The sequence below is a fragment of the Penaeus chinensis genome, chromosome 30 (assembly GCF_019202785.1).
Source record: "Penaeus chinensis breed Huanghai No. 1 chromosome 30, ASM1920278v2, whole genome shotgun sequence".
Taxonomy (NCBI): Eukaryota; Metazoa; Arthropoda; class Malacostraca; order Decapoda; family Penaeidae; genus Penaeus; species Penaeus chinensis.
This window is the reverse complement of record NC_061848.1, coordinates 22,395,861-22,416,052: the sequence shown is the minus strand read 5'-3', so window position 1 is coordinate 22,416,052 and position 20,192 is coordinate 22,395,861. Positions and strand designations below refer to the sequence as shown.

Sequence of the window (20,192 nt, the reverse complement as noted above, 5' to 3'; positions counted from 1 at the left end):
CTCCTCCTCCTCCTCCTCCTCCTCCTCCTCCTCCTCCTCCTCCTCCTCCTCTTCCTCCTCCTCTTCCCCCCGTTTTCACAAGGCCAAGACAATGCCAATCTTACCGAGGACGGAGACAATGCCAATTCATTATACTCTCCTTGCCTTCACTAAATAAAAAAAGCGAAACCTTAGGTCAACTCCGAGTCATTTAAAATCGAGATAATTTCTACGTACAAGTACTTATTCTCTCTCTATTCGATTTATGTGTTTATTTTTATGAAGGAATGTTAGTCGTGTGTGTGTGTTTTTTTTTATCTCCTTCGTTCAATCTCTCTTCTCTCTCTTCTGTTCCTTTGGCAACACTACCGCCATAAGTGTTGCCAGAATCGTACTTTGACTAATACTTAAAGAACGTGACTGTCTTGTACGAGTAATGGGAGGGTGTGATGTTTATGTAAGAAAAAAAAAAAAAACTTATCTTTGTCACTAATTACATTTGTTTTATATAAATAATTCGGCAGACCTAAAACTATAAACTTTATGGTTCGTTTACAAGGACGTTTGATTTTTTTTTTTAATTATAAATAAAATTATAAAATTAAGCCTCTAAGCAGACTGCGAATTATAGAAGCAAGAAAGGGAGAGAGAGAGAGAGTGGGAAAGAGAAAGAGGGAGAAAGAGAGTGGGAAGAGAAAGAGGGAGAAGAGAGTGGGAAAGAGAAAGAGGGAGAAGAGAGTGGGAAAAGAAAGAGGGAGAGAGAGAGAGTGGGAAAGAGAAAGAGGTAGAGAGAGAGTGGGAAAGAGAAAGAAGGAAGGAGAGAAAGAAAGAAAAAAAAGTCAAAAAGAAAAAAAAAAAGAAAGAATAAGAGTAAATAAACACCATAGCAGACACTAAAACAGAGGGACCCCCCCCCCCAAAAAAAAAAAAAAAAAAGAGAGAGAGAGAGAGAGAGAGAAGAGGGATGGCGGAGACGAGACGTATGGAGAGAATACTCCCTCCCCCTCCCCCCACCCCATACCACCCCCCACGACGTACGCCATACATAAACCTTACCCAAATACGCCCGTGCTGAATATCTAACCGGCGCCGCTGATGAGCCACGCTCTCGTCTCCCTTAGAAGGCTTAGCGGGCTCCTCCGGCTGTTGCTGGAAGTCACGAAGGCCCTGAATGCACGGATTGGGGAGGTGGGGGTGGGGGAAGGGGTGAGGAGGTGGGGGAAGGGGTAAGGAGGTGGTAGAGGGGAGGGTGTAAGGGGGAGGGTTGAGGGAAGTGATGAGGAGGTGGTAGGGGGGGAGTGGTGAAGTGGTTGGGGTGGGGTGAGGAGTTGGAGGTAGGGGGGGAGAGGAAAGGGGGGGGGGGTGAGGGTGTAAGGGTGTTGAGGAAGTGTGGGGATGAGGGGGAGGGGTTGGTGGGGGAAAGGGGAGGAGGAGAGGGACGAACAGCTATCTATTGGAGGATGGAAATAGATGAATGTATCGGAAAATAGATTAATGAATCGTAGATTGCTAGACAGATAGATAGACAGAAGGATAGGTGGATAGATCGATGAACAGGTAGATAGATCGTTGAACAAGGTGATAGACATACGGTCACGTACAGAAGTAGACGGACAGGTAGACAGGCAGATGGATATTTAGATAGACAGATGAATATATAGATAGATAGGGTGATAAATGCAATACGCAATAAAAAAGGAAAAGGAGTTTGTTCAAAATTTATATACTTTGCATATTAACATTTCAACAGATATGTACAAAGATAATTAGGAATACGAAAATCACTTTTTGTTTTATCATCAACAAATACACTTCCATTTCAGAATCCCGGTTTTGATATCAGCAAATGCAAAAAGTATTTATCCGATTTACATTTAAGAATTTCTACCCGAAGTCTACAAAAGGGTTGGTGTAAGTTTAGCCAGTCTTGACATTATTTCTATTTTGATCGGAATTCGGTCAACTAAAAAGAAAAAGAAAAAGAAAATCTTGATTCGAGAATTTCTGTGCGGAATCTCAGTTCGGTCAACTTGAGAAAATAATCGATTTTGTGATTTAAAAAACGGTGTGCTCATAGTTGTTATTCGGTCGAAGTAATAGGAGTCAATGCTTGTGACCTAGTTCGAGCTGCGGAAGGTTTAATGACGAGACAGGCGAGGCCAGCGCCTTTAATCTGGTCACAATACTAAGTCACACCTTTGATTCCGCGCCATTGAGCCCGAGCTAAAAGGGCATCACGCCTGGAGTTCCCGCCGGTATAAATATTTTTGGAAATGGATTAGAATATGACAAGATGGTTAGAATGATTATGCGTTTCGATTTTTAAAATGTGGGAAAGTGATTATAAATGAGACTGAAGTTGTGTAACTTTATTGCAAACAAGCAGAATCTGTGAGAATAATTTCCAAGCATTTCGAAGAACACGTCACGCCATGTCACTTCTGTGACAGGCTGTAACTCAAACAATGACGTCAGCCGTGTCCTCGGAGGCAAGGGACCACAGCTATAAAGAAATGCAATTCGATTTGCACCATATTTGCTTTATCACTACTGCTATTTCTGTTAATGTTCCTTCGATTATTTTGTTATATCCCGATTTTGAAAATGTAGATTAACGTCTTCGCGTAATCCCTCTTAATCTGCCCATTTGACCTGACTTCCTGCTGTGACCTCCTGACCCCCGCTGGCCGTCTTGACAGGACCACCTTACCTTTGTACTAGGATGGGAAGGATGGGGGGCGGGGGGGGGGGGGTCAAAGGGAATATAGTAACATTTGATGACGGACTATATCTACATCTGTTATGTAAATGTGGATATCGGCTATATGAACTGGCAGAATGGAGATAATAAGAGAGAGTAGTGATGGGTGCAATGATACGAAACGAGAGAGAGAGAGGGAGAAAGAAGAAGAGAGAAGGAGAGAGAAGGAGAGAGAAGGAGAGAGAAGGAGAGAGAAGGAGAGAGAAGGAGAGAGAAGGAGAGAGAGGAGAGAGAGAGAGAGAGAGAGAGAGAGAGAGATAGAGATAGAGATAGAGATAGAGATAGAGATAGAGATAGAGATAGAGATAGAAATAGAAATAGAAATAGAAATAGAAATAGAAATAGAAATAGAGATAGAGATAGAGATAGAGATAGAGATAGAGATAGAGATAGAGATAGAGATAGAGATAGAGATAGAGAGAGAGAGAGAGAGAGAGACGAGGAATTTAAATACCCTCGCCCGCCGTTGCACATAACTTCACACCCAATCTGTATCTGCCCATGCATCTCTCCCCCCCACCTCCCCCCTCTTTTAAAGGGCATGCGATACCCAGGGCATAAGATGAGTCAGTCGCAAGCTTAGGTTACGGCACCGCCTTCAAAAATGGCTCTTGCGCAAATAATCATGGCATTATTTATTTCCCGAAGGACAAACAAACTCTGCAGGAGCGTTAGGGTTCTCACACCGGGCACAGTTCGAGGAGACAAAGGGCGCCTCTCTCATACCCGGTCTGGCTGTCAGTAGACGTCACCTTGATAGGGCTGGAGGAAGAGGAGGAGGAGGAGGAGGAGGAGGAGGAGGAGGAGGAGGAGGAGGAGGAGGAGGAGGAGGAGGAGGAGGAGGAGGAGGAGGAGGAGGAGGAGGAGGAGGAGGAGGAGGAGGAGGAGGAGGAGGAGGGGGGGGTAGAGGTGGAGGTGGAGGTGGTGGTGATAGTGGAAGAGAAAAAGGAGGATGAAGAGGAAGAAAAAGAGTAGGAGGTGGAGGACGAGAAAGAGAAAGAAGAGGAGGAGGGGGGGAATGTGGGGATGGTTGTTCGAAAGCAGAAAGCAGAACTTTCCGCTTCTTCCCAACTTCAGTCGAATCCGCTTCTCCCAACCTCTGATTCTCTCGCCTTTCCCCAACCCCCAACCTCTTCCGCTTCCCTTCAACCTCAACCTCTCCCCCTGGAGCTTTCTCGACTCCGCTTCCCCAACCCCGAACCCCTTCCGCTCCCCCCAACCCCCAACACCCCCCTCACCACCTCCAGACGCACCTCCCACAAGGCATACATTTCTCTCACTCTCGGATGGTTTATGTAACCGGCAACAAAATCCTTTACTTTATATATTGCACGGTGGATGAGACGTCCTGTGCATAACTTACCATGGCATACCGGAATTTCATAAGACGTTATTATAAACATAAAACATAATAATACCTATAATTCATATCGGAATGCTTACGGAAAGTAGTTATTAATGAGAAATATGATGAATATCGACGAGACATCCCTATCGGTGCGGCGAAGATGAAATCACAAGCTTCATTTTGATATTGAAGTGCCACCTTTCCAATAAAACTGTTTGTTTACATAAGAGACTTGATTATTTACGCAAGTTCGTTAAGTGTCTTCGCTGGTGGTTGGGTCGACACCCACTGTTGTCAGCCGGGTTCGAAAGATGGTTCAGATTCGCTAAATGTTATTAGCGCCGTGTTCGTAGAGCGAGGGCAGCGTGAAGAGGGTCGGCACGAGAGAGACGTGATGCGAATGCAGTATATTTGCCTCATATCGCGTTACACTGTAAGGGCGCTTGCTCAAGCATCCTCGCTGAGAGCCGTCTTGCCTCCCCTTATCCGCGGGTTGCCATGTTCTGTGTGCATATTCTAAATGCGAAGGAAGCTCATGTCAGAGATGTTTGATCGCGTGCATTAGTTCTACATTAATGCCAACCATGCTTTATTGCTTCTACCACTTATTTATACACAACAAATAGGATACGAAAAGATGAAGTTCCACTCCAACTTATTATCAAGAACTTGTCTATCCACTACCAGGGGGTATATATTTTAGTAGTAGGCTACTTTCCTCATAACATCTTGTGGATATTAAAAGTTGGATAAGTGAATGCTATGAAACTTGCTATTAGCAATTCAGCGGGATGGGTTATAGCAATACTATTCACTTGCAAGCACAAAGACCACTCACGCTATGCCTTTTGTTGCAGGGGTGTCAACACTTGGAAGCCACAAGTAACTCCTCTGGCCGAAGTTAAGACGACTCCCGAGGGCGTCCCTGTTGCAACGGCGACCTCTCTTGCTGCCAACAAGCAGGTAAGCTGCCACGGGGATTACTTAAGTCTTTATCTAGTTTCTAGGAACATGGACTAATGATTCGACTTTGGGAATTACAGGTTTCCTTCGGTGATGCAGAGACGCTGGTTAAGAGTGGCTTCAATTCTATTATTATGTCTCTTTCAGTGTTCTTTTATTTATCTGTGTATACTGGTATCTTCCTCAGGTGATCTAAATGTATTTAGGTTGTATTCCTCGCAATGATATAGCATTTGGTTCAACACATAACCGTCAGTTTAGGTCCAACAATAACTGAGATAAAGGCCTAAGTGCTTTCAAAGTATATCTTACTATCATCAGCTCAAAATTGACAACTGACAAACGTTATTAACTCTTTTTACACTGAGGCACTGAAAATTATTAATCTATTAAGGCTTCAAAAAATAACTCTTGTACATAGACAAACATGGAACATTACCCCAGAGATGCCCAGAGAAAATAAATCAAAACGGGAATAATAATGAAATAACAGCTGTTCTTTATGCCTTTCAATTCTTTATCTCCTCAAGTTAGGAATAATTTAGTCAGGCTAACAAGCTAAATAAAGACGCAGGGGAAAAAAAGGTGAAAAAAACTTCAAAAGCAGAAAATAATTCATACAAGTGTACCCTGAAAAAAGTAAATCATTCACTCCTTCCACAATGTAAGTGCAACGGTTAAATAAATAAATAATACAAAAAAAAAAAAAAAAACTACAACAACAAAAACAGACGCCACCAGACAATGAAACGAAAAAAATATATATATATAACGAAAGTGAGACGAGACGAAACAAGACCAAGCTTCGAACAGCGTGAACTCGAGGACGTATGACACTGCTCCTCGGGGTCCCTGAATGACTAAAAATGCCCAAGAACAGCACATGACGAAGGAAGACTGATAAGGAAGACTTGTTAAGGAAGACTGATCAGGAAGACTTGATAAGGAAGACGCAACGAGGCTGATGGATCCTTCGGTAAACAAATCCAGGCACTTCGTTTCGTTAGAGTGTGGTCGTTTATAATAGAGAATTATATAAAATAATAATAATAATGTGTTTTATGTACTAATATTTGTCCGAAACTAGGCATGGCAGTTGTTAATTTTTTAGTTTTATTTTTTTGTCCAAATTATATGAATCCGTTTTTTTGTAAATAGCTTTTATCGCATGCTCAGATAGAGGAAATTCTTAAGTGATGATATAATGCTCCTTTCCTTCCCTCACTAATATTGGCCAGCATGCTTTTGAAGGTTGCTTTCTCGACATTCCAGAAAAAAAAGAAAAACAAATCCAATTGGTGTTTATAAACATTATTCATTGGTTATCTGTGTGTTTTTATCGATTTTTATTTTGTTCTAGAAATTAGTTGTAGTTTGGCTAGTTTTATTTCCCCCCCAATGTAGGTGATGTATTAGAGTATGAAAAAGGTTTGTTCCCCTTTCTGTTTTTTTTTAATTACTTTTGTGAATAATAAATCCGGAGAATATCTCCCAGAAACAGCTAGTTTTGGAAATAACATTTTTCTTTTTCTTGTGTTCCTGAATTTTCTTTCTTTCTTTTTTTTTTTACATTTAACCTGTTTATTGAAGTTCCCTGGATAACTTAAACGAAAGTACTCCTCAGGAAATCAAACGAAGTGACTAGCTGCCTGTACCCTGCACTAACCCTGCACCCGCGTGTCTATTAACCCCGTGTGTTCTCCTCTCTCCCTCCCCCGCAGCCCGTCCGCCACATCGGGTCCAACCACAACACAGTGGCGCGCCCCTTCCCTGGATTCACGGGGTCCCAGCCCGCCTATGCCAAGGGCGTGGTCACACTCAACCAGCTCAAGCAAAGCACCACAGACGCCCCGAGCCTCAATGGTGGCGGCGTCGGCGGCAGCACCACGGCCTCTTCCTCCCGCTCCTCTTCCAGACACGCCTCCGGGAGCACCAGCCCCACTGGCGGCAGCCTCGCCGTCCCGGGCACGAGCATCTCCCTCAATAAGGAGAACGCCAAAAATTTCCTCAGGATGACGTTGGACAAAGAGAACGTGAACTCGATGAACGTGAACTCGGCCAGCTCGCAGAAGGCGCAGAAGTCCAACAGCAACGACAACCTATTCTCGAGCCAGTTCCTGAACAACAACGGGGCGGTGGGCGGCAGCGTCGGCCAGCCCCGCAAGTACTCGCTGGCCAGTAACGCCTCGAGCTGCAGTAGCTCAGACACCGACCACGACGCCCTCACGCGGAGGAACAATGAAGTAAGACGGTAGCGAAGTCCGCCGCCTTTCGTTTTCTCTCCTCGTGGTGGCGGAAAGGGACAAGGTGATGCGGTTTGGGACTTAGATTTAGATTTAGCTCTCCTCTTCAGGTAAAGGGGGTTATTATTAACCTGTGGTACGTGAGTGTAGGATAGAATGACTTAACTTCCCTTTTGTTATTTTGCAGGTGTTTGGAGTTACGGCGATGACGGGTCGGAGAAATACATTGCGTTTCTATACTGTATATATTTATAAATAAATAAAAACTTTCACTTCTAAGTACTAAAGTTATTCAAAATCTGTAACTAAAATCCTAATTTTGTTAATAATTCAGAATAAAATCAACCCCTTTCTCTTGTATGCCAGACAGTAAGTGTACCCCCCACCCCCGATATCTACCTTAAAGCCCTCTCTTGGACTATTCTTTTGCATACATCACGCTCCGCCCTTGAGCACAATGCCAGTAAACTCAGGAAGAACCCAAGAAACCAATGTGTAGCTTTCCCCCTCCAGTATTTGCTTTTTTCTTGTTTAATGAGTCATTCCGACGCCCCCTTTTCCTCCTCCAGCATTTTCTTTTTCGTGTGTAATGAGTCATTCCGACGTCCCCTTTTCCAGAACGTTGCTCCTCCTGTTGGAGCAGCATTCAACAAGGCTCCCGTCCCTTTTGCTGAGGTGAAGGATCCGCCACTCTGTGGAGCTTTCGTACTGTTCGATGTCGTTTTCATGTCGCTGTTGGTTTTGTCTTGAGCTTGTCTTCCCTTTTGCCCCCTTTTTACCGGCTTAGCATGGAGCCTCCACGACCTGTCGTGTTCGTAGTGTTGTTTCTACAAAGCTCAAAAATGAAAATAATAAATAAGAATTAAAAAGATTAAAAGGTTATGGGACCCAACACTTGTGTGTGCAGTTCCTCCTCCTCCTCCCTTGCCAACCCTTAAGTCCTGTAGTAATGTATGTGAGGCGCTGTTCCTGTATGCTCTTGTTCCCCGCGTCCTCGTGTAGTGTTCCGTCGCCGCCGCCGTCGCCGCCTCCGCCGAGAGGACGACGGCCGCCTTTGCCTTGTTAGCATGTTAGGATCAGTGCATCTGAACCAGCGGCAGTGTGGTCTTGGTAGTTTTGTGACTCTGGCGTTATCTTGCGTCTGCAACGTAGCGATGGCAGTGAAACCTCGTCTGTATATAACAAATATAAATATATATTTTTTCATGTCATACTTAGTTGCTGCTGTGTAGTGCACATCAGTCTCGATTTTTTGTTTTGTATTTTTGGAGAAGAAAACTGAATAATAAGCATAATCAAATGTGCTTTTTAGTTTAATCTCTGGAATTGTATCATCATGACTGTGCATGGTTGGACCACTGTGTCATGGTAACTGTTTCTATACACAAAGGATAGCAATCACTAATTGAATGCCGAACACTCAGTTATTCTTCCGGCCATGGCGACTCTCAGAATCCATAAAAATACTTCAAAATAATCTAATTTATATATATATAAAAAAATGTTTCACATTGATCCCCTTCCTTTGTTTCTTCCTCCATGAATGTACAAAAAAAAAAAAAAAACTTCTATTCCTTTGTTTTATCAATTCAATCATTCCCTCCCTCCCTTGACCCAACTTGACCTCCTTCACGCTCCCACCTCGCGAGCCCCGAGCAAGGCCACCGACCCTAGCCTATCTCGGGGTCAAGACAAGCCCATAATCCAGAAGTCACTGACGCTTGACGATCTCCACAGGTCAACGGGCAGCAGATTGTCAACGCTCAGTACAACAGCCCTCTTAACCTGTACAGCGAGGACAACATCGCCGAGACTCTTTCCGCCCAAGCTGAAGTCCTCGGCAAGGGATGTCTTGGGTAGGCCTACGTCTTTTTTTTTTTTTTCATGTGTCCCTTTCTTGGTCATGTTTTCGAGCCATTTCCCACCCCTGGTAGTTTCATGTCAATGTAAATGCAATCTATTTTTTGGATATTTTAGCATAGATTTTTTTTAAAGGTATGATTGTGCATATTGATTATTTTTTTTAGATGTGTACAGGATATGGAAATTATTTTTTTTCTACTCTGATGTTATTACATTTATATTTTTTATTATAGAAAGATCATAGCAATGTATGCGACACTGGATCTCTCCAGATATATTTTTAGACTAGATAATTTTTTTTCCTTATTTTTTTTTTTTTTTACTTTCTTTAATTTTGTTTTATTTTAGTTTAGTATTTTATATTTTGTGGCATGTTCCACTTCCATACATTAACCCAGCTCATTTTGGTTAGGAAAATAATGAGGACAAAGTATTCCAACATCACCACAGTTGCGTCTTCAGCTAATTTCCATTCATCTCATGCGCCGCCATTTCATTTTCTTTTTAAGTTGTTTTGTTCTTATTTTACGTTGAGTCATGCGATGAGAGAAAATGTCATTTTGAGACGTCACTTCAATTTGCTGATATTGCTTTTTGCACAACTCTGCGCCCATTCACTCTTATGAATCTGCATTTATCGTGTGTGCGTGTCTGTGTCTGTCTGCGTGTGCATTTGTGTGGCGGCGGCGGCTGAGCAGCATCAACTTCAAGAAGTACGCGCGGGAGACCGTGATTCAGACGCAGTCCCCCACGTACAAACTGATTCACGGCGACGAGGACGAACCCCCGAAGAGGGCCCGCCCCCCACCAGCCTCGCCCTTCGACAAGAGCAACGAGCCTCCGCCCCCGACCACCGTGTTCGGCCGCCCCAAGCAGGCCCCTGCCCCGGCCGCGGGCCCCTGCCAAGCCGCCCCAGCAGGGAGAGTCAGGTGACCTGTCGCTCGCCCAACCGTTGCATCCACACTCTTCTTTACTTGTGTTCTTCTTTGCTCCAACCAAGCACCCATTAAGTCTCCCTCACTCCCCCCTCCCCCCGTGGCTCCGTCAGTGTGCTGCATCCGCCGTGCCGAGTGTCGAGTGGTGTGCCTTGCATGCCCACCTTCCGCCTCCACACCCTGACAGCTGAACCCGGGGAGCCGTCCGCAGGAGGCTCAGGTTCAGACATTTTAAAGCCCCGCCTTCTCTCGAAGGGGTAACGCGTGTGACTGCGTGTGTGAGTGTGGCAATTTTTTTTTTTTTTTTTTTTCAATCTTAAGAAGTCATTATTTTCTCTCTCTGTCGTGTTCCACTTTGAGTTTTTTTTGTGCATGATGTGCCTGACGCCCGGTCCCCTTTTCTCTCTCTTCTCCCCTCACCTGCCTGCCACACCCACCACCCGCCCTCCTGTCGTTGGCGCGCCGCCCGACAGAGTCAACTTCATGAAGAACGAAAAGCAATACGACGGCAAGACCTCGGACGTGCTGCGGATGGTGCAGGAGATGGACAAGAATCCTGCCCCGGAAACAGAAGGTGAGGTAGCGAACCTCGCGTCCCCGGACAAGAATGTAGTCCAAGGTTATTCCTTCAAGCTCCTTCAGCAGTCCCTCCAAGGCGACCCGGAACTAGGTAGGTCTGCCAGGACACGGAAGTCATTGTTCGATCACTGAATTAGGGATCACGTGGATAAAGGTCTTCGTCGCATCGAGTCAAGGGAGGGCTGTGCTAAGAAAATTAGATCATGAAATCCAATAAAAAAAGGAGGATGACGATGATATTATCCGCATCAGTTTAATTCACGGGGAAACTAATTGGCTTCTATAATGCTCGTTGATTAAGAAGTGCTTGTCACTATACTAGGGAACCAGTATCAAATCAAATTCAGTGGCCCATAACGTCAAAATACACAAGAAGCAGAATTACAGAATTAATTCGTCTGCTATCCAGCTGATTGCAATTTGATTCTAGGCAACTGAATATACTAAACTTGTGAAATTACCTCTTTTGTGAATAGTTCCTTTTTTCTGGCATTAGATTTAGAATGAATAGCTTTAACAAAGCATAACATGCATTGCGAACAGTCACTTAAATGCTAAAAAATATATGGTCGAAGCCTATCGATATTAAAATCATTTACTACTATTTACTGGTCTGTCAACCTGTGCAGTTGCAAATCAGCTGGTCAGATGTGTACAGATCATCACAGATACAAAATCACGGATCAGATTAACCAATTTATTACAGTTAATGTTAGTTTCACTGGGATTCCTGTTAACATATGCCATGATTCTCACCTGTTTTCCGAAATATTTTTAACGAAAAACATACACTTCAAATCCAAAATCAAGTGACAAAATGCCTAGAGTCATGTTCCAATATTATTATTTTTTCTTTCTACTGCCGTAATTATACTCTTCAAAAACAATGAGTCACTGCATGTTTAATAAGCTTTTTTTATGATTTCTAATGCTCCATGCGGCACCATTATAATTCTTGACTCTCTATCCTTTTTATTTTTTGACTTTCGTTGTAATCTGACATTGCGGAACTAATATTGTAATATCTATTTCATTTACCGTTTATTTATATATATATATATTTTTTCTCTCTCCTTGATTATTGCTTTTTATTTAATTTAATTCTTTTATCTGGTTATTCGTATGATTTATCTACACATTTCACATTAAGCATTTCTTTATGGGTAAAGGCTTTGGTTTCGTGTCCTGAGCAAAGTTGGGGAGGCTTGTTCACCGCCATCTTGGATCGTCATTCTTTTGTTTTTTTGTTTTCAATTCTCGCTTAGAGACTGATTTATGTACATAGAGACTTATAGATGTATATGTACATGTATATACGTATATATATGTGTGTATTTATAATGTTGTCCCTTCGAATTATGGTAAAGAGGCCTGAACAAGCGTCCCTAAGGGTTGTTTGAAGCAGACTTGGATCTTATATACGTTATGGCAGTATCATCATGTGTGTTTCTGGGGTTCGTGTTTTTTTTTTGTTTTTTTTGTCGAATTTTAATGTTCACTCAGTTTTGTTTTGTACATTTGTGCATCTTTAAAAAAAAATGTAGTTTCCTGCTTTTAGCGGTGTAGTCTTTGTAATTGTCTGCGTGGGGAAAGATATTTAATTTGAATTAAAGGAATCATATTTTTTTCCTAACTTATGATACTGGAAATGATTTTTATTAGATCTACTGGAGATTTATGTCTTAAATTTTCAATTACTAACCAGTAAGGGTGAATAACTCCAATAATATTTTCTTCTCGTAGCAAATTTTTTGTAAAAATATATAACTCATTTTTTTCGATAAGCACAAAAAAACAAAACAACATCAACACCTCAGAAACACTCATGTTAAACCCTCCGACAAAAATAAACAACAACATTTGTCAAGGGGGAAAAAAATCTAACAAGCCAGTGAATGATAAGCTAAAGGTCTTAAAATCTTTAGCTTAAAAAAAAAGTCAAAATAATTATAATAATAAAAAAAAAAGAATGAAGTCCAGCCAAGTTTGACCTAGCATGTAGCATACTTAGACAACTTGCGAGAAAAGGTCATGTTTGGTCGCTTCATCACAAAAGTCAGCAGAAGGTAATCGATGAGGCCCGGTTTCCCTTGTCCATCTCTTCGTCGCCAACTTGAAAGAAGGTAAGCACTTTAAAACTCACAATAGTCGGCTAGAATATACGATTTATGGTCTCCCTTTTATTGACTCCAGAACTCGGGGTCACTGGTATAATATATATATATATTTTTTTTTCAAACTGTATTTTTTTTATTTTACCTTTTGTCACTCCGAGAGACGTAAATTTGGGTTAATCATTTACCATTGTCGATGTTAATATCAGGTGGTTTGTATTAAGGTTTTTTCTGATTTTTGATAATAGTAATACAGTTATCCTTTTTTTCCAAACTTGGGTCTAAAAGAAATCTCGCTTTACAATTTACTGATGGAAGTAGAAAGTTAGAGAGAAACAAATTAGCAATTGTTTTTAATGGATCCTCCAACTGACTTGCATAAAACGACTAGATGGTTAGAAGTAGCTGCATAATTAAAGAAAGACAGAAGAAAAAAATAATTAATACAATGTAGCTTTCAATAAACTAATTAGTCAAGAGACATAATCATTAACATTTTTTTTTTTCATATATATAACAAGCTTCCCCATTAAAAAAAAAATAAAAGCGAATGTTTTAGAATCTTTACGAAATTTTAGAAAAGTTCTGCTACTCCCCCCCCCCCCCCCATGTTGCATTAGTCACATTAATGACGGATGATAGCAGGTGATACCCTAAATTAGTCCTTATTCTAGATGTTGATAGTGGCTGAATCTCCTTGCTTTCAATCGGCATATTTGTGCTTGATAATGGGACTCAAAATTGGAAATATTTTTACATCAGGAAACGCAGTGTTTGCTTTCAAGAGTGACGTAGCTTTTGAGGAAGGAAGTGACAGCGTGCGAATGAGACTGAGCCTTATTTTATTTGCTTTTTTTGTTATGAAGATTAAAATTAAATCTGATTTGCTCTGCTTATTTTACTAGGGAGGATTAATATAAGAAATAAAACTAAAATAGGAAATATTTAAAATTAGGTTCGAAAGAATTCAAAACGAATGTAAAATGTCTTTGTTCGTAATCTCATGCGGTATTTTTTTTTAAGCATTGGTGTTAGGGTAAAAAAAAACTTTATATTCACGAATTCATTTATCAAAGGCAGATATCAGAGGAAATTTATTTATTACGATAATTCATCAGTGCAATATTGACTGTCAGGGAATATATGATATATATATATATATATATATATATATATGTCTATATATTAAAGAGTTTATACACTGAGAGTCTATACATAAATTATTTCAATATATGTTGTAATGACTGATTTTCATACAAAATCTTGCCTATCTACATTGTCTGATAGACTGTTTTTAATTTGAAATTTTTTACCTTTTTAATTTGAAATTGTTTAAGGATTCAGAATAATGTAGATTCGAAATAATAGGAATATTGAAGATAGATTATTTTAGGCAATTAACGATGGAAAATCTGATTATTTAGCCAGTGATGCTAAGCTCAGAGATTCCCTCGAGAAAGGATTCTTTTATAATCCATGTAAGTTAGAGCAAGACACAAAAGACGATAGAGAAATATGTTAAGGCCGCCGCTGAACGAGAGTCAAGTCCGTAAGTAAAATAAATAAAAAAATCAAAGTTAAGATGATGTTAACTTTTCGCCGCTTCTGGGCTGTAGAAAAGCGTTATAACCCTGCGGTCGCTAAGTCTCTTTCTCTATGCATGAACTCGCCCTAACCCACTTGTTTGTGCATGGTCTCTGCATGATCTTCTGTTCTATTTAATGCATCCTTTTATTTTATAATGGAATGATATCAATTGCATGGCTGTGGGGTTTTATCTTCTCTCTCTTTTAATTTTTTACCTTTTTTTTTCTTTTTTTTTTCATTTTTTTACTTTTCATTTGCAAACTGTATTATGTTTTCTTGTGTTTTGTTTTGATTCCAAAATATTCTGAGTGTGTACATGCCTCTAGGGATGACATAGGGTCAAAGAAACAGCGGTTTATAGTCTAAAAGAATCCGCTGTTTGATTTTGAATGTGTCATTTTCAGCATGGCATATCTATGACCTGTTTTGTCTTTCTTATATGTATATGATATTTTCCATTAGTCTTGTCCATTATATATGTCTATTGAGGATTTAGCTTAGGTAAATAATTGTGGAATTCTTGATTGGTTAATGTTAATTGTTGTGTTTGTGTTCAGCTATAATCTAGAGATGATAAAGTAATCATTATGAGTTATCAGAAATGTAGATATTTTGCATAATTTAGGGATAATATATATGTATATATACATGAGTGTATATATATATATGTATATATACATAAGTATATATATATGTATATATGCATAAGTATATATATATAAGTATATATATACATATGTATGTATATATGTATATGTATATATATATGTATAGCTGTATGTATATCTGTATATATAGGTATATATATATATATATATATATATATATATATATGTATGCATTTGTGTATATATATGTATATATATACATATATATAGGTATATGTATATATATATATATATATATATATATATATATATGTGTGTGTGTGTGTGTGTGTGTGTGTGTGTGTGTGTGTGTGTGTGTGTGTGTGTGCATATATATATGTATATATAACTATATATATATATATATATATATATATATATATATATACACACACTGTATATATATGTGTGCTTGTGCGCGCGCTTGTGTGTGTACATATCTATATTTATGTATATATGAATATATGTACGTAAAATGTGAGTTTAAAATATATTATTTTTGGTAGTTGTAGATGTGTAAGTTGTATATTTACAAAAACTTCCTTTCAGGTGCATAATCTATAAGCAATGACTACACTTACTGACACAAACAAATCATTCGCTCTCCATTTGCCATCGATTTAACTCTTGTGTTTATCAGCTAACAAATCGTCCTGTTCAAAGGCCCCGCTCTCCAGAATCATTCTTTTCTTGCTATTTGTCTTCCTTGTCATTTTCACTTGCTCTTATCAGTCTTCCTCCCCCCTGACGCCCCTCCCCTTCTGTCTCTTTATCTCTTATCGGCATGCCATGTAAATATCACTGTGTGCCCCGTGTGACGGCGTGTGACTGTGTTTCCCAGAGGAGGATCCCTCGCACCTGCAACCGGCACCTCGCCCCTCCTCCGCCCCCTCCTCCCAGGGCAAGCCCAAGACGGAGCTGCGACCCGGAGAAAATATTTGTTCAGAGTGTGGTAGACTCATCGTGTAAGTATTTGTGGCGTAAGTGTTAGGGCGTCCGACCCCTTGCGTGAGGCCGCCCTCGCCCCGCCCGCGCCGCCCGCATCTCCTCACCGCCTTTAACTGACAGACAGACTCACTCCCTGCTGTCCTGCTCTTAATACGAAGCCGCCGTTGCCCGTCGGCTGTGGCTGCGGCAGAGGCAGTGCCGGCGGCGCTGGCGCCCGGCGAGGTGTTCTCTTTCTTTTTTCATCCACTTCGGTGGCGGTAGTAACAGGTTCCTCTATTCCGGGCACAGAAAGCGGGCCAGGCCCTGCCGGCACTCGCAGTGTGCGCGCCCCCGAGACTAAACCGAAGCCCGAGGGGGGGGCTTCCCCCGCGCCGCTGACCAAGTGTTCCGAGTGCGAGCGGCCCATTACGTGAGTACCCGCGTTGGTCCGGTCGAGACGCTCTCCATCTCTTAGAATATCTTGGTCTTCGTCACGCCCGCGTCCGCGCCGGCACCCGCGGTTCGCACCTGCGGCCCCTCTCTCTTACGTCCGCATTTGCCCGGAGGGAAGCGGGAGGGACGGCGCAGGCGACGCGGGTGCCTGCGGGCGCGAGCGAAGGGGACGGCGAAAGATTCCTCCAGCCAAGGCTTTGTAGGATTGCTACCAAACGCGCATTAAAATCGTCTTGTTGCACCCGGGTACTGACTGACCATAGTTTCCTCGTGCGTTGCCACTGCTGGGCTGAGCGGCCGCTGTTGAGGCGCACGAACTCACACGGCGTTGTGACCGGCGCTAGCAACTAGCATGAACCGTAATCATTAATGACAATAACACTGCATTGCTTCTGGTAGTCACTTCTTAACTACCTTCCCAGCGGATTACAGCAGCAACTGCCATTGGCACCAGCCTTCCCCCTTCAAGGTCCAGAACACCCTGAGCACACCGCTAGAGAGAGACACGAACACACCTGCCTCTTAAGTACCAGAAAACACTTCCTAACAATAATACCTCCTAGAAGCCTTTAATCATAAATACACGGCCCCCTCTTAACCCCAACACGTACCCCTCCAGCTGCCCTCACGAACGCCCCCCCCCAATACACCCCCACCGCCCACTGCCAGCGAAGCCCGCCCACTAATCGCCAGGGTAGCGTCTCGAAGGAGCTCACGGCCGCCCACGCCCACGCCCCTTGCCCACTCTTCTCAACACTTCTGTCTAGTGCTAATCGTATATATGTATATATGTATATAATTTTCCTCCCTCAATCTTCGCATCTTGTGTATATATTTCTAGACATGATTAATATTCTGATATACAACTTTGAATTAATGTTATGCTATTGAACACTTGACCTTGTTTATGAATAACTTGTAAATAAGATTGATTATAAGAAACTCACACCAAAAGCAAACAAGGGATGATATTAGCATTTTTGATAAGGTGTTGTAACCATCACAACTTCGACCCTCTCCGTCACACCTGTTGATCTCAATGCACGAATGTTCTGCAACTTTAAAGTTCTATATCTCCTCCCCATCCCTAAACACCCCCCTCCCCCCCTTCCTTTTGTTTAAAACATACAAACAAACAAACAAAACGTATTTATAACCTGAAACTAAACTAACAATAATCCATTTAGAGAAAAAAAAAAACACAACTCTCTTTTCTTTTATCTTATGAAGTATCGCCCTCCCTCAATACGCCCCCCTCCCCCCCTCTCCCATGCCCCTCCCCCTACCCCCCATGGCACGGCAGTCGGTTCAGGGTCGAAGTGCAAAAACCCCGCGCCGGCACCTGCGTCTAGTAGTTCTTAGCTAGTCGACACTTTAGAGCTGCAGATTTTAGAAGAAATGCAACACAATTTTCTTCTTTCTTTCACTTTTCTTTTAGTTTTATTTTCGTGCACTAAAAAGAGAGAGAAAACGAAACTCGGAAATCGGAAGATGAATTAAAGAGAAGATAGAATTATTTTTTCTATACCGTTTTTTTTTTCCTATTTGATAAGATAAATGAAGCTATTATCTTCACGGATTGTTTCGTCTAGGCGTAGATTAGGCTAGTTATGGTATATAATAAGATAGATAATAAGAAACACGATTCATGAATTACAGATTAGCAAGATATCAGGGTTACAAATTAGCATATTAACAGGATTATATCAGAGTTACAAAATAGTGAATTAGCAGAGAATTAGGCTTGAAAAATAGCAGATTAACAGGGTATTAGCGTTGAAAAATAGCAGATTTACAAGGTATCAGGATGCAAAATAACAGAATAGCAGGGTACCAGGGTGGCAAAACAGCAACATAGCACATGGCCAAGTTAGCAGAGCCGCTAGTAGTAGATTATCAATGTAGCAAAGTAGCAGTATAGTCAGGGCAACAGGGCAACAAGATATCAATTTATAAACTTGCAAGGTAGCGAGTTTGCAAGCTAGCAGATGGTAGGAAAATAGGCCAAAGTAGCAGTAGCAGATTAGCAGTTGAGTCAGGCTAACAAAATAGCAGAATAGTAGGTGAGTCAGCCAAGCAAAATAGGTGAGTCAGACTAGCAAAATAGCAGGTGAGTCAGACTAGCAAAATAGCAGATTAGTAAATGAGCCAGGCTAGCAAAATAGATGAGTAAGGCAAACAAGCCAACAAAATAGCAATAAATCAGACTAGTGAAACAGCAGATTAGCAGCTGAGTCATCCAAGCAAAATAGCAGATGCCATCCTAGCAGAATAGCAAATGAGTCAAGCTAGGAAAATAGCACTTTATTCAGGCAAGCGAGCCAGCAAGACAACGATAAACCAGACTAGTTAAAATAGCAGAATAACAGATAAATCATGCAATCAAAACAGCAGAATAGCAGATACCATCCTAGCAAACTAGCAGAATAGCAGATACCATCCTAGCAAACTAGCAGAACGAGCCACAATAGCAAAATAGCAGACGAGTCACACTAGCAAAATAGCAGACGAGCCATATTAGCAAAATAGCAGACGAGCCACACTAGCAAAATAGGAGAATAGCAAGTCCGTAGGGCAGCGAGACTAGCAGGGCCAGCAGGCGCGGGGCAAGGAGACAGGCGAGGCGTGTGACTGACGGTAAGCGTGTTCGTTTCAGCGGTGTGTTCGTGCGAATAAAGAATAAGAATCTCCACGCTGACTGCTTCAGGTGTTCGACCTGTGGCTCCTCGCTCAAGAATGTTGGTAAGTCTCTCTCGTTTCCCCTTCTGGCATTATCTGCTTATTTGGGTTATCTTCCTTTTTTTTTTTTTTTTTTTTTTTTTTTTTTGGTCTTATTCTTAATATTCTTTCTTTTTTTTTTTCCTATTTTCGTTTGAAGGGTTGGGTGTCCCTTGGATACCCTTCTGGTTCCCTCTTTTTCCCTCGTCCATCCTTCCCTCCCTTTCCCCTTTTTTCTTCCTACTCTCCCCTTTTTCATTCATTATCAGCCATTTTCTCTTAGTCATCTCCTTTCATATCGAAGACTACATTTTCGTACACATTTTTTTTTTTCTTTTTTTTTTTCTCTCTCTCTCTCTCTCTTTTTTTTACGAAGGTGTTGTGTTTACTTTTTCTTTCTCGGTTTTCAGATCAGTGGTTGCGACACACTGTGATTCCATTATTATTATTGTGTTTTGTTTATGATTCTTTTTTCTTAATTTTCTCAGCTGATAGGTAGAAAAGGATGGAGGAGAAGGAGTAGAAGGAGAGAGAGAAAAGAGGAGGAGAAGGAGGGAGAGAGACTGGAAAGGATGGAGGAGAAGGAGAAGGAGGAATGTAGATGTAAGTGAAATAGAATAAATTAATGAATAATCATCTTCTTCCTAGAGGGAGAGAAAGAAGGAAAAGCTTAAGACTCATTTGCTTTCATCACACATACAATTACCCACAAAGGAAGCAAACTTAGCAGAGAGGAAGAAGCTGAAGATTTTTTTAAAAGTAGAAAGAGAGATGGAAAGAAAAAAAACGAACTATTCTTCTCTTCTTCAAAAATGTTATCAAAACACCTAGAAGATAAGGACATGAATAATATTAACAAGCAGCAACGCCTTAACCCTCCCTATCTCGATCGATAATCCTAATGCTACCGTGCAGGCTACTACAACATCAATGACAAGTTATACTGCGATGTCCACGCCAAACAAGCCGCTCGCCACAACCCGCCTGCACCCAACATGGAACCTGTTGTGGTCAAGCCGTAAGTGTCTCTCAACCGGGTCTCTCCTGCCAACATCATGTCTCAAAAAAACCCACT

At 41.5% G+C, this 20,192-nt stretch overlaps 1 protein-coding gene across 19 annotated transcripts in view; it reads left to right on the top strand.

The window, feature by feature from the left end:
* The window catches only part of LOC125041486 (PDZ and LIM domain protein Zasp-like), a 135,710-nt gene that overhangs the window by 96,859 nt on the left and 18,659 nt on the right, over nucleotides 1-20,192 (top strand). For 9 of the 19 annotated variants that reach the window (XM_047636486.1, XM_047636477.1, XM_047636487.1 and 6 more), the window contains exons 3-9: nucleotides 4,946-5,051; nucleotides 6,773-7,294; nucleotides 9,032-9,150; nucleotides 10,566-10,762; nucleotides 15,861-15,984; nucleotides 19,056-19,141; nucleotides 20,033-20,135. In XM_047636486.1, the coding sequence (XP_047492442.1) occupies nucleotides 4,946-5,051; nucleotides 6,773-7,294; nucleotides 9,032-9,150; nucleotides 10,566-10,762; nucleotides 15,861-15,984; nucleotides 19,056-19,141; nucleotides 20,033-20,135 (1,257 nt within the window). Of the gene's footprint in view, nucleotides 1-4,945; nucleotides 5,052-6,772; nucleotides 7,295-7,912; nucleotides 7,970-9,031; nucleotides 9,151-9,855; nucleotides 10,087-10,565; nucleotides 10,763-15,860; nucleotides 15,985-16,255; nucleotides 16,377-19,055; nucleotides 19,142-20,032; nucleotides 20,136-20,192 lie in introns of all 19 variants that reach the window. The other 10 variants (XM_047636483.1, XM_047636481.1, XM_047636478.1 and 7 more) reach the window with 8 other exon arrangements.